The sequence below is a fragment of the Thalia democratica genome, chromosome 3 (genome assembly GCF_965202585.1).
Source record: "Thalia democratica chromosome 3, ktThaDemo2.hap1.1, whole genome shotgun sequence".
Lineage (NCBI taxonomy): Eukaryota > Metazoa > Chordata > Thaliacea > Salpida > Salpidae > Thalia > Thalia democratica.
The window spans coordinates 58,063,816-58,079,404 of record NC_139167.1 but is presented as its reverse complement, the minus strand read 5'-3'; the positions used below and the strand labels follow the sequence as shown (position 1 = coordinate 58,079,404).

At 25.1% G+C, this 15,589-nt stretch overlaps 1 protein-coding gene across 1 annotated transcript; it reads left to right on the top strand.

Annotated features, from left to right (window-relative positions):
- The first annotated feature begins 976 nt into the window (after nt 1–976).
- On the top strand, nt 977–6,352 carry LOC145831837 (ephrin-A5-like). The gene is made up of 5 exons (XM_082939179.1): nt 977–1,130; nt 2,742–2,899; nt 3,138–3,263; nt 4,648–4,887; nt 5,767–6,352. Exons 1-5 carry the CDS (start codon nt 1,003–1,005, stop codon nt 5,877–5,879), a joined length of 765 nt encoding a protein of 254 aa, XP_082795305.1. The 5' UTR covers nt 977–1,002; the 3' UTR covers nt 5,880–6,352.
- The last annotated feature ends 9,237 nt before the right edge of the window (nt 6,353–15,589 follow it).

The window sequence follows — 15,589 nt, the reverse complement described above, 5'->3', positions numbered from 1 at the left end:
GAGCGTATTTCTTATTTTTCAATTAAACAACAAATTTTAATAAAATTTCAATACATTATAATCCATTTAGTTTTTTTTTTTTTTAGTATCTAATAAATTTTTAGTTCAATAGTTTAAAATTAAGTCTTGGTGGAATACATTGCATATTTTTTATATCAATCTTTAAAGCAGTGTCAAAAACTGGATGCGATGTGTTTTTTTTTTCACGATTTCGTACTCTCTCTTTTGCAAAGCGTCGCTGAAGTTCAGCTTGTTTCCATACAATGCGTTGTAATGTGCTTAAACTTGACAAACAATTTTTTATGCTGTGAAAACTTGCTTTTAAATGCAAGGACGTTTTTAACTCGTAGTTTGTATATCAAAAATGTTCTAATTATATTTCTATGGTACTACAATGTTTTTGGTTTTTCTTAGTAGAATAGTTTTAAAGTTTTTAGAATTAAATCAGTTTAGTATTAGATCAGTTCAACAAACAGAAAATAAGTTTTATTATAATAAAAACCTAACATTAGCTAAATTTTCTTGTGATAATTAGTTATTCATAAAATCAATTTGGTTAGTTAGACTTGCTTCCATACAATAAGTTTTAATTTGCTAAAACTTGACAAGCAATTTGTTATATTCGATTAATTTTGGTTGTAAACGTTTTTAACTTGTAGTTTGTATAACAAAATGGTTTTAATTTATTTTTGTGGTAGTATAACGTTTTTGATTTTCAATAATACATTAATGTTAATTCTTTTTTTAATTTTAATTTTTATAACTAAATTAGTTTAGTATTAGATGAGTTCTACAAACAGAAAATAAGTTTTATTATGATATAAACCTAACATTAGCTAAAGTTTATTATGATAATTAGTTATTCATAAAATAAAATAAAAGTTAATTCGGTTATTTTTAGTATATACCTGATAATGTTTTTCCAGTATAAACTGTATTAGTAGAATTCAACGTTTTTAAATAAAATTGTAGATTTAAAGGAAAATTAAAAAAATAAACAAAATGAACTTCCTCCACACTGATTTGATGAAGATGGTTATTTTATTACTTTCTTTTGACATTCCTAAAATAAAGGTAGAAGCTGATAAAATTAAATATGATATTTCATGGAACCCAGAGGTTACTGAAAAGTGAGTATTTATCTCTGAAATTAATATAGTAAATAATAAAATTGTTGATATTTAGGGATAACATTCAGTTTTTATTAGATACAGACAAATAAAAGTTTTTATCATTTTGCAATAAAGATTATGTAGCTCGTTTTCTTAAAAGCTGTAAGTTACAAGTCTTTAACTGCTTTGTAGAAAGTATAGTCCATTAACAGACTACTGTTATAAATTTTCACACCAAAATTTAGTAACAGTTTTTAAAATTAGTAATATATTGTAAAATTCTTCTATAGGTGTTACGTTTTAATTATCGTAGCTGTACAAGTCGCAGCAACATTAATAATTAGTTAGTTTATTTAATTTAAAGTAGCATAAATTATTTTTTCACTCAAAAAACATTTTAATTTGATTATAGAACTATAAAAACGTAAAACGGAATATTTTTCTAGTTAGTTATTAAGTATTAATCTCTTAAAACTCCTACGTCATAAAACAATATTTACCGCAATTATAATTTTGTGTGTACATGCTAAAGGCTAATTGATTGGTTTTGTAAACACAGCTTTAAACAAACAATTAGCGTACGGAATTTTAAACTTAAAAACTAAGTGTTATTTACAAATTCTTTTCGAGCTAAAATAATTTTGTGTGAAAGTTAATTAACTTTTGCCATATATGCAAATTAAACCCTTTGTCTATCGAAAATAGTTTACAAAGTTTGAACAACATAAAATAAGATTATGCATAACAAAATTTTATATGTTTCGTAACTTCGTACTTTTTTGAAAATGCTTTCTGCTAAACTAGCTACTAAAGGATATTTTTCATATATCTCTTACAGTAACCTTTTCTTTTGTAAAACTTTTTCCTATTGTTCGCTTAAAAGCTCCTTTTGATACTTAAGTAAACACAACGGTCATTTGTCGAGCTCTTAAAACACTTACCGATTTTAAATTGTCATATTGTTTTTTTAAGTTTCAAAACCCCTGTAGTAAAGTTTGTTTTAAGATAAGTTTTTAAGTTAAGACAATGTAGCAGTGGTTTTAACAAGTAAAACGGCTGTGTAATTATATGCGTGTGCTTAGTTAAATATTAAATCTGCATTGTGCTGTGCAGTCACATGTGTTTACTATTGTACAAACACGAAACACAAGCCTAACAAAATCAACATCATGTGCTGTTTGTATAGCTCTTGCTCGCTACACGCGTATTGTGGAGCTGTTTGTTTAAAGTTTGTTTTATTTCATTAAAAGTATATCCATTTGAAATTAATAATATGAAAACTGTTAGAGTTACAACTCAAGTCTGATCTGTTAAACCTAATACTTAAGAAATTACTAAAATATATTTGTACGGAGCTAACATTTGTTTAATAGTAAATAAATTATTAGTATAATTATAAATAAATTATTAATATATAAATTATTCCATTTGTAAGTATTTGTGATTAAAACACTTAAATTTAGTACATCAAAAACTTAAAAAAAAAAAAACGAGTCTTTAAAAATCAAACCTGTTAGAAAAAATAATTTTAAAATATGCTCCAAAATTACTTTTGAACCTTATTGAACTTGAATTCCAAAAATATTAATATACACATTTTGAATAAACTAAAATCGAGACTTTTCACAGACTAGCACAAGGAAACGTGTTCCGTCATGACGTCACGATTGGGGAGTACATGGACGTGATTTGCCCGCAGTACGACGTCGAAGAAACCAACATTATGACGTTCGTCATCTACAACGTCACGAGGGACGTGTTCGAATCATGTTCTAAAATAAATGAAGGTTTTTATAGAAAAATATTAAATTTTCCTTGCAGCAAGAACTTGTTTTTTTTTATTTTTTAGCCAACATAGCGTTTTTTTTTAACTTGTAAGTGTTAAATTAGTATAATTTTTTTTTTTTAGTTGGTATTTTCAGCCTATATAGCGCAATTCGTTTTACAAAAATTGTGTAAAAGTTAAAATATACCATAAAAACAATCTAATTTGTTTTTTTATATAAATGTTAACATAAATTTTAGGATCAGACAAACTACTCGATTGCGACCGACCGACGAAAAACAAGAAACTGACAATAAAGTTTCAAAAGTTCAGTCCGAATCCGAAGGGTTTCATTTTCTACCCGGGAGAATCGTATTACTTGATGGGTATGTACATACATTATATACGTTATGTTATTATTAGAATACGTTCAAAGTTGTTTATTTTGTACACGATAGAATATTTGTTATCATTTCATTTTATCTTTTGATTTTTTTTTGTCTATAAACGATCTTTGATCCGGTCTAATTTAAGAATTATACTTTGACCTAAAATCTAATAAATATTTACTTTGTGAAGTTTTTAGACCTGTTTATTTTAAAACAACACAGGTAATTAATTATATTACGCAGCAATGTTTATTTTTAAGTTAAATCACGTAAATTGGTTCACGTCGAAAACGAGATAATCAAAAAAAATATTAATTTTAGTTAAGCTTATATTAAAATGTTATATAACGTTAGAGCTTTATGTTACTTTTTCAAAATATAAATTTTGTGATACTTAAAATTCGGTTTTACCCTTGTTTCACAGCTTTAGTTTTTTTTGTATAAAAAGTCCTGCTATAATAACTCTGTACTCCTTAGATAAAAACTATTTATTTGAGTATTTGTTATATAACTGTTATTAACAAGTTATACTGCTCAGAGTTTTTTATAACAGTTTTACTATAAATATGCATTAACGTAACCCTTCAAAGACATAGTTTTGAAAACCAAATCTTATTATTAAAAACTTTTATTGAGTTTATTTAACACTACATTATTGTATACTTTTTTTGAATTTTAGACAGCATTAGCTGTAAATTTTTTTTAAAAGAATTGCTTCTTCAATTGTTACTTAATATGAAGCTAGCAGAATATAAAAAGCGAGCCATTTCAAGTAAATTAAAAATTCAAACCGTTTGCTAATTCATCAAATCATTTTATAAGTGAAAGTACTTTTTAATTCGTGAAAATACCTTTGTAGTTGACCTAAGCAAAGAATTAAAATGGTCGAAATTCAAATAGAATAATATATTTTATAGCAACTAAAAAGTTGAAAAAAATTAAGACGGTTAGCTTGTTTGGTTGTTGAAGTTTAAATTTCTTTAACAAAATTTAATATTAGCATACATTTTTTTTAGTTTTATAAAACAAAATGGTGCATGTTAATTAAGACAATTTTTTTGTCTGTAAGACTTTAAAATATAACTCTTATTTAAAGCATTTTACAGCAGTTCAGTATAGTGTAATTGTTTTCTACTTGACCTATTTCGTTTTTTCAAAAAAAAGTGAGGTTTTTAAAATAAATATAGTTTATAAAAATACGTAATTGATAAAAATATCTTCTCCAATGTGCATTGGGTGATATGAGGCGAAAAATAATAGAGCAACATTAAAATGCTCTGCAGCTGTTGTTGTAAAAAAATTATTGAAATATATTTACTAATACAAAAAACATAACTTTCAGTTTACTAATTTAGTTACTTTAATTCAAAAATATTTACAGCCTACGCAAACGACTTAGAAGCTGAAGAATCACAACCAAACTGCAAGAACAAAATGAGAATGGAAATCAGGATCCATCCTGGGAGGCATCACAAACACGTGAAGAAGACCTCAAGGACTTCAACTACGACACACGTAAAAATGTCACCAAAGTTTGAAATGACCAAGCCGATAGAAGTGGAAATGTCGACAACGTCAACAACGGGGAAGCTTAGTGTTAACCACGCGGGTGTTTTTAATGGTTAGTGTTGTTTTTGTAGTATACTAAGGTTTAGTGTTTCATCAGTATGTTAATATAATAAGGAAAACATACTTTATTTAAAAAAGTTTCATAACTTTTTTTGCAACTTTGACAAAAACACATATGCTTTACATTTAAACTTTGAAAAAATTTATCGTTTTGTAATTTATGTCTAATGTCACAAAAACGTAGTTTTTAAAATAAAACTCAATGAAAAGACAAATAGTTCTGACTTCTGTTAAACGATTGTTTTTATCTAGTAGAAAACTTCCTAACAATAAAGTGGAGATGAAGACAATTTTAAACTTTCATGTGACTTAAACTTATTTATTTATAAAAACATACTTTAGCTTTAATGTTTATTATTTTTAGTTTGATAAAAATTACTACTTGATAAAACTTTTTTTTTTTTGAAAACGATCTAAAGGAGGGTTATTAAAATTCATTTTACTGGTCTCCTTTATCGCTTAAAATTAAAAATTGGCTACTAACTTATTATATATCTCCTGTTTACTATTTAACTTTCCATTTATATTAGCAATCTTTCTACTAGTTAACCACTGATAACAAAAACCGGCCCAAAGTGCGAAATCTTTCATTTTTTCTGATCTAAAGCTTTTACTTTTGATTTTAGTTTCTAATTTAATTTTTATTTTTATGTCACTTCGTACTAAGTAAAGAGAAAGTTTTTAATTTGATTGTGAGAATTAAAACTTTTTAAATATTTTAACAGACCTCTCTGTAAATTATCTTAAGTAAATAGTTTTGACTTTAGAATCATGATGCATGTTTAACTCGACATTAGTACTCATTTAAACCTTAGTATAAATAAAATTTCAAGTGTGGTTACTTACATAAAACCTTTAAAATTTCTAACAGATCTTCCTAAGTCTAAAGATCAGGAGAGCAACTCAAACACAGCGCAATCGAGCTTTGTTCTTATTGTGACGTCACTTATAGCGTTCACGTTATCAGTTTTTGTCAAAACATGAGCTTTAACTTTTTTGCATGATATGATGTTGGACAAAGCATGATTCGAGTAAAACAAGTTGAGGGAAATAAAAGCGGTTGATGGTCAATAAAAAGAAGATGGATCTGTTTAGTAGCACTGTGCGATCTACCTGCATTTGATAGCAGTGTTTGTTTTTAGTGTTCAGCAGGCAAACTCAATTTTTATGTACGTTTAAGAAATAATTCAGAATGTTTAATAAACGAAACCTTATAAAGTTTAATTAAAAAATTTAAAAGCTCGACACTGCCTTTTTGTTTTTGTTTTATTTATTAAAATACACTTGAAATAAAAAGATACATTTTAAATTAAAGTATTACACTAAATTTTATTATATAGATTAAGACTTATTGAATATTCAAGATGCCTTAATTTTTTAAACAGTTTAAAAAATATATACTGTGCCTTTAATGCATAACCATTTTTGTTTTAGAAATACATCAAAGGTTTTTGATAGCAACTGTAGTTTTTTATAATCTTTATTCTAATAACACAACTTTAAAATAGAGAAACATTTGAAAATGCAATATATTTGCAGTTAATAAACTACTTTTCAATGGATAAATCTTAGAAGTTTTAAGTAATAGCTAAACACTTCTTTTTATTTTTGAACAAGAAGTTTATGAAAATGCTTTTCTATTGTTATAAAACAGATTTAACTTGATTTGTTTCTTTTCTATTTTTAATAAAAAAAATATCGCATATAAACAAAAATACTTTATTATTATATTTTTATAAGATTAAAAAAAATTAGTACATATTTTTTTGGGGGACGGGTCAAACATGCACGCATGGACACTTTTGCACGAAGAAAAACTTTTACATGAAGACACTTTTGCAAAAAGGTCACTTTTACTCGAAAGGTCTTTTTTTTACGTGATAAAAAATAAAACATATAACATACAAGACAAAAACAAGAAAAAAATTATAATATAACAAAAAAAAAGAATAAATGTTACCGACCGAGGGAAAGGTTTAGACGTGACAGTAATAGTAAAAATAAAAGTGCAATCAAAAAATAATAATGACCAGTTAATAAAAAATTAATAAAATAGTTTTTTTTTTAATCTATGCAAAAATGTCTTAGTGTAAAAGTAAACCCACGTCCAACATTGGCGCAGTGCAAAAAAGACCCTTCGTGCAAAAGTTACCCTACGTGCAAAAGAGTCCCTTCGTGCATATTTAACACCTACCTGTTTTTTGATATAAATAGCTTTTCAGCATGAAATTACTTTTAAAGCATATTAAAATAAACAAACAAAAAAAAACGATTTAGACTGCAAACAGTATACTTTAGCAATATTAAAAGTGAGTATTTTAAAGTACAAGTATTTAAAAAATAAAATAAAGTTTACAAAGTAAAAAATTGTTAAATTTATACTTGATGGGGTCAACAATATTGTCAAACTTTTGTTATTATATTTATAGAACAAAAAGTTACGAATTTTAACAACACTCTGTTATAAACACAACCATTGTTAAGAAGCCTGTTTGTTTTACCATTGCAAAGTTTTAATATCATAAAGCGTGTTTTTTTAACAAAACTGAATAAAGTTTCTAAAAAAGACATTACTTTTTTTTATTCAATTTCTTTTTTCTGTATTAACAACAATTTTTTTTTTGATACCTAAAATTTTATTTATATTTTTACATATATCTAATACTTTAACAGTTTTTGTCATTTAAAGTTTACTTTGTAACAAAAAGCATTTTCAAATTTTTTCTATGTTAAATCAAGTTGTTTACTGCTGTTACTTGACGTGTACAAGCGATTATTGTATACAATGTTTGCTTAAAGATTACTATCTACAAAATGATCGATCATTTAGTGCTTACAAACTGGCTATAAAAAATAAACTGAATATATAATTATTTCAAACCCGCTTAAAGTTTTAGGGCTAGGCAGCATTTACAAACATCAGTAGTACAACAAATAAATAGTTTTACAAATGTAAATAATATATTAGTTTTTTTTACAGTATTTAGGATAGTTTTACACTCCAGAAGTAACGCAGTACAATTAATTACGTTGCAACATATTCTTAACATGTATGTTTTTATTTCAGCAAATATTGTTTCTAGAGGTTATGCGTTAAATTATTTTTCTGAACATTAGTTTAAACTAGTGACAATAAAACAAACAATAAATAAATAGTCTGCAGACAATTTCCGAATTACTTTAATTTTACTTTTATTCCTAAAGAATAACAGTAAAAAACATTGTTTTATCATCTGACATACGTTTAAGCACATTTATATATGTATTTATTTTTATTTGAACACACAAATCCTAAAGACACATTAAAACAACTTGGCAAAGAGATATGGATTTGTTTTAATTTTATGTTAATAAGAAAATGTTTTTTTTTAGGTAAGAAGCAAGTTCAAAAACATTTTTCGAGTTAACCAACATTGCTAGAATATTTAAAAAAATACCCATTACCTCAACTTGAAGTTTGTTTAGTTTTTATTATTGATAAACAAGCCCTTAAAGAGTGTAAAATTTTTTGCTTGGTCACCGTAAACAATGTTCAAAATATTTAATAGAAAAACTGTAATCCGGACTTAAAAAACATAAAACTAATAACTAAACTTTCTTTATCCCGTCTTTTCATTACGCGCCCTATTCGAGCACTTTTCTAAGAAGCTAAACACAATGCACTTGAACTCGTTTGATCTTCACTTGAGATGATAGTAGCGTTAATACTGATAAAAATCAGAAAAATATATTTGATTGATTAGAAAAAGTTGAAAAAAAAGGAGACAGTAGTTTATCAATGTTGGTAACTTGACCATTTAGTTATCAATTAAAGTATACAGATATTACAAGATATATAAAACCAGCTGGTTTGTAAAATTTTTCGTAGTATACAGTTTCGTTACAAAAAAGCTTTATTGTTTAAAGATTTCAAGTTGAACTCTAAAGTAAGTTATTTAGAAGAGAATAGTATCTTAAGTTTGTAGAGTTTTTGTTACACAATTATAATAAATGAGTAAATTTTATTAACAAAGGTTAAGATCTGTTGTGGGTGCTTGATTTAGCAACATTAAGTTTTGCTGTTAATTGAAAATAATAAGCTTAACAACAGTTCATTAAACTAATGTAAGTTTTCAAAATTACTTTAAATAAAAAATTACTATTGTACTTTTATAGCACTATTAAACATTTCAAACATAAAACTTTACGTACAATTTTCTAACAAAAAATCTAAGTTTTTTAGCAACAAATAAAAAAACAGGTTGATTTATTAAACTATTCGTTTTTTAATCAACTTTTGCTGTCCTTTAATAAAAATATGATTCAATTACAAGTTTAAGCGTGTTATAAAATGTATACCTTTCATTATTATTTAAATTTGTCTAAAAAGAAAGTCTCTAAACCTGAATAAAAAAATGTTAACGTTTAACACAAAACAAGCAAGACTAAGTTTGTTTAGTAACTAAATTTAAGTTTTATTTGAGCCGAAGCCGTATTTTTTTTAAACTTAATACACAGTATAATTCATAATTTTATAAAACATTAAACGTCTCCTAAATCTAAATTTATTTAAAAATAAACAAAATATTAATGTTAAGCTAAACTAAAATAAAAATCAAATTACTTTTAACGTGAAATGCATTTATTTTTTGTAATTCATTAATGAATTATTTTTTTTAACAATTTCGAAAAGCTAAAATATAATATTTTTGGGTACAACTTTTTTTATTGAGTGAATATCTCATACTAATCATACTTTTCTGAAGTGAATATAGTTTATTTGCAAAAACTCCAAAGATACGTACTAAACTTTGTGTTTCACATACACATTGATGTACTAGACGTTGTTAAATGTTTATATATAAATCAAGTTTCGGATAAAAAAAACTATGTGTTTTTTTATAACTTACCCTAAAATTTACCCCCAAAATTTTTATGTAAAAAAGTAAAAAAAACAATAAATTTTGATTTTTTCAAATAGTTATTTATACTCTTTTTTGTATTCCAAACTATGTTTTCAAGTGTTAAAAATTTAACACTTCATTGAAGTTAGTTTTTTATTAGTCTTGAATTATCATTAAAGTTATTAAACTAATAACAAAGCAAAATAAGAAAGATTATTAGGTAGTTAGCAAATTTATAATGTAATTATTTTTCTTAACAAGTCAATTTTTACTTTTAAACGTTTTTATACTCTAAACAAAATATTTTAAGAAAAAATTTCGACAGAAATTAAAATAAAATTTATTAAATACAAAAACTAGAAAATCCTGTTTAAGTGTTAGGCAGTTACGAATTTAAAAGTATACAAATATACTAACAAACTAAACATAAGTATTTCATTATTAAAATTAAAACCTGCTAAATTATTAATCGGAAAGTAATAAAAAACAACGTCAGCAAAAAAACAGAATCATTATTTCTAGAATTGAAAAGTTCAACAACACAACAACAAAAAACTTAATAACATCGTTTTATTTTGAAATAAATATGTTTTACCGTTAAAACAAAAGTTTTAAAATCATAAAAGAATTTCTAATCTCCGCTAAATTGTATTTCATTAAACAATTGAAAATAAAATTAAACCAAAAGGAAAGAAAAAGTTGTTAAACAGAAGAAGAAAACGAGTGTCCTAGCTTAAACAAAGTGGCTTTTAAGTTTCATCAAGGCTTTGAAGATAAACCACACATGAGCGTTTTATGATCAAAATATAAAACTGCTTGAACTTTTAATTCAAAACATAATAGACAATAACTCCGATATCAAAATTTAAAAACCATCATCTTTTTAAATATTTATCCCTGCTTGCTGGCGCATTCATCGTATGGACTTCCACTTTGTTGTGACGTCATAGTGCAGTGGCAAGCATCCGAGATGCGAAACGTCTCTTTACCGCCATCTAGTGTTTTGAAGGTGGCGTACTTCCATATCGGAGTGTTTTTAAACTTCTATAAAATTTGTTAATTTATAACTTGGTTTTACGTATTTAGAGCTTTATTATGATTTCTATATATACTTTATGTATATGTATTTTTTTTTATAATTAAAAAACTTGATTGTTTTCCACATACAACACCAGTTATTTTATTATCGTTTGTAACTGTAAGAAAACAATTTTAGAAAATTTATGATTCACTTGTTTTAAAGTATTTTTACTAAAAAAGCATTTGTTAGCAGAGCTTTAATAATACATCTGATTAACTCAAAAAAAGGTTATCTTGAACACTCGGCATGTATTCGGGTTGTAACATTTTCCAACACAATCTTTCACTTCAATGAAGCTAACCTCTAGGTTTCTATAACGTAGTGATTCAATATTAAAACTAACTTTTAAGAATATTTAAACTTAAGAAAAGTCAATTAAGTTTTTTTTTTACTACAAGTAGGTTATATAATAAACATTCAAGTACATATGAAAAGCTAATCAATAGTTTTTAGTATTAATCACAAAAAACTAAAACTGTACTTAAAAGCATATTTGATTATTTCACACAATCAGTAAAAACTATTTAAAGTTTTAGCGAAACAACTATATAACTAACATTATGTTTTGATTAAACTCATTAGTTTTAAAATAAACTGAAAAAACTGTAGCTCACCTACATTTGAACCTATAAGTTTTGTGAGGAGCAACCGGCTTGATATTATCACTTTGATGCACACTTTCGAGTTGAGTCAAATTGTCAAACTTGTTCAACAGAATAACATAACCCCCTTGCTGAAACTCAAACGAGTGGATAACAGTGACCATTAACACAGTTGTTAACAGTTTTATGTTTGATGTGAACATAGTGAAAGTCAATTTTTTTTTGCTAAATCTGCAGTTGTAGAAAACGTAACCGCAAATATTACTAAAATCTTAAGGCCGTAAAAAAGTGTTTTTGTTCGTAAAACTTTTTAGTTACTTTATTTGTGCCAACTCATTTTTAAGTTTATGAACTATATTTATTTAATGTATCCATATCAAAAAAACTGGCTAAAAAATATTTCCTTTTTTATTTTGAACAGTATAAGAAATGGCTAATTTGTTGACTAATACAAGATAAAAAGATTAGACTACATTTTTATGTTTGGCTACTAGTTTTAAACAAAAAAATAATTCATTTTTTAGAATAGAATTTTTAAATTGTTCTCATTTAATCGAACCAACATCTAATTTAAAAACTAATTTGTTAAAAAATAAAAAATTTAATTAATACTGCTTAAAATTTTCAAAAATTTTAATTTTTTTGTTTCACATTGTCGATAACTTTAAAAATTACAACATAGTTCATAAAGGAAAAGTCATAAAGTAACTAGTCAACTACGTGTTGTAGTATAACAAAGTTTATTAACTATCTATCTTTTTTTGTTATTTATTTAAAAGAGGTCAAACCATTTTATGACAATATCAGACAGTTTTGTCTTAAAAATAAATCTAAATCAGCAAAATATAACTAAACTATAGTTTAAACCTTTTAGACAGATTTTTACACTTAACTCTATATGACTAGCTATTTTAAGCTAGACATATAAAAATCCTTGTATATAACTAAATTTACTTTATAATTTTATCAGTTTTCAGCAAGCGTATTCTGATATCAAGCTAAATGAAATTAATAACTTTTTTTTAATGAGTGACTTATATTGTTTTTTTTAGTTAATATTAGTAACAAAACAAAGCTTTTCAATTAGACATACAAAAAAAGTATTTATAAATATCTAAAAAACTTTTAAAAGAAAAAATATTGATAAAAGTGTATTAAGACTGCATAACTTTTTTCTATGTTATTTTTATTATTAAATATCGATAAATATTTTTTTTTGTTATTATCATCAAGTCTATTTACCAAAACATATTTTAAGTCAACAACAAAAGCTTACCCTTAATTCGATAGATAGTCAGTACTAATAATGTTTTTTATCCATCACAGTTTTTTTTAGAATAATAAACTATTTTATAAAGTACAGCTTCTTTGAGAGAGTTATTATTGTTTTTCTTGCAGTCATTTTACTGTTGAACTAATGTATTATAGCAAATTACAAGTAAAACATCTGATTTGGTAATAGTTTTACTTTATTTAAAAAATTCATTATTGAATATCAACAGCTTTTGTTCAAACCTTATTAAAAACGTCATTTTTTTGAAACATTATTTTATTTTTTTCTTCTATCCTATAAAGTTTTTTAAGTCGCTGTTTAAGTAAAAAAAAAAATTTAACTGTTTATATTAGTCATATAAGATTAACTTGTTATTTTTTTAAACTTATTTTTTGAAATTTATTGTCATGAAATTTAAATAACTCTTAAACCTTATATGCAATAGGTGCTGTCAAGTTATTCAAAGATTAAAATTGTTTCTACATTTATAGATTTTATTATTTTTATTATTTTTTGATGTGGGCGGTATTGATAGAAATTATACCCTAAAGAATCTGCAAAAATATTTGAAAAAAAGTTTTATGTTTCGTGTGAAATACTTTTAAATTCCGTAAATTGATAGTTTAGTTTTGAAGATTGCTTATTTGAATATTTGAGCATTCGTGTGAATTTATAAAGTATTAAAATAAAACTACAAAAGTATTTGTTTAGCCGATGCATTATTTGTATTAATATTTATCGTTATAAAGTGTATCTAGAAAATATAGTCAAATTGTTCTAAAACTATTTTTATTTTTGTCAAAACAACTTTAACTCAAATTAAAATAGGTTTAAAAATACAAGTTTTTGAGTGAATAAAAACGAAATAGCTTAACCTGTAATAAAATTGTTGTTAAAAAGTAATATTGAAATTGAAATTGCCTATAGTTAAACCCCATTTAAAACGATTTTCTTTTTGCTTAATTACATTTTCTTAAAATAGGTACTTCAGTATCTGTATTTTTTATTACATGCTTAAAGACTAAAGTATATTTAAAATATAAGTAAATAAGTAGGTCTTTTGACATTCTGCATTATATTATATCTATTATATTCTGCATAGTTTTCTGTTACGTCATAAGAGTGTGTAAGGAAATGTCACCTCTTGCATTATCAGTTTTAAGTTTAGTGAATATTTCTGTGTGATCTGCATTAAAGAAAAAAACAATATTTTTACGCTTAAATTAAATTTTTACTAATCACCTAGAAAAAATGACTGCCTTGGTCGATAATTTTAGATTAGGATCTAGTAGTTAAACATATTTGTTGGCTTCAATAAAAAGATTGTTTAAACAAATGATATTTTATGATTAAGGTAACAACATATCCTTTCATAATATTATTGACATTTACTTTTAATGGAATAAAACTTTTTGTATAAAAGTGTTTTTTTAAGTTCGCACTTTCCATTAGTTTTTGTTTTCTTAAAAGTAAAAACTCAAAAGGAAGATTACTGTATCAGTTTCCCTGAATTTTGTTTTAATATTGCATGATATTAAGTGATTATATGTACTAGGAAGCATTTTAGTACTAATTTTCAAGTTAATTTTAGATTCGTTCTTAGTTTTTAGTTTCTGCTAAGTATTCACTTACATTTTTTGTTATAATGCGTTGAAAAATATACATTATCCGTCACCTCTTATCCCAACTTTAACCTGTTTTCTTTGGCAGCACAAAAACATATACTACTATTTTTTAAATACTTTTTTTCAAATCTATTAGATTATAGTTGTTTAAATGTCTTTAAATATCAACTCAATCGTAACTTTTTTTATTCTAAATGTAATTAATGAACTTATCTTAAACAAAATATAAAAACTAAAAGAACAATAAACCATATTAGTTTGTTTTCACAAGACGTAAAAAAAAGTTATATAATCAGTAATCACAGAAAAAAAATTATTGCATAATAACAAACACAGGTAAGATTTAACAAAAATAAAAAACATAGTTATAAAAGACTTAGTAGAAAAACATAAACCAACATTGAAACCAAACTATAAATGTCACTTAAGTACTGGTAATATAAAATTCACACATTAAGTCTTTGAAATTTTAATATAGCTTACTTACTTGAATTTTTCTGATTTCATCGAAGTTTTGAAGCTGAAAAGATCGTTATTGACGTCATAGCTGTTGACATTGACTTTATGGTTTTCTTTTTTGAAAAAGTGAATTTTATTACCAATGATAACTGTCTGTTATGAACAAATAAATGGATCATATTCAAAATAATTACATAAACTTTCTGATGTTCTCACCCATTTTGGCATTGTTTCAATATACGTGAATTTTCTTGTAACGCTGTCGAACACTTCAGAATAGTCACTACTATCTCCAATTATAAACATTTTGTTACCAATTCTAACTGCAGAATGGTTAGTTCTTCGTGATAGCATACTAGGAAAAGAAGTCCATTTGTTTTTATAATGATCATAAGCTTCTACTAAAGTCGACCTCAGTCTTACAAAGTCTATTACTACAGAATTATGAAAAGCCTCATAGGTCATAATCCGTCTTCGAACCGTTTTGAAACCTCCTGAAACAATAATTTTGCCTTCGAAAACTGTACAAGCTGTATCTTCTCTACTTCCAACCATTAATGCAATAGGTCTCCATTTATTAGTATGTTTGTCATAAAACATGCAAAGTTTTCCAATTATACACATTTTTTGCAGAAAAGAACAAATAGAATAAAATCCCTTTTTATCAGATATTTCCAACTTTTAGTTGCAGAAGAAAACATTTTAACAGAAGTTGAATTGTACTAATTTCCAGTACTATAGTTTCTTTTTCCTAAAAGGTGCTGATACAAC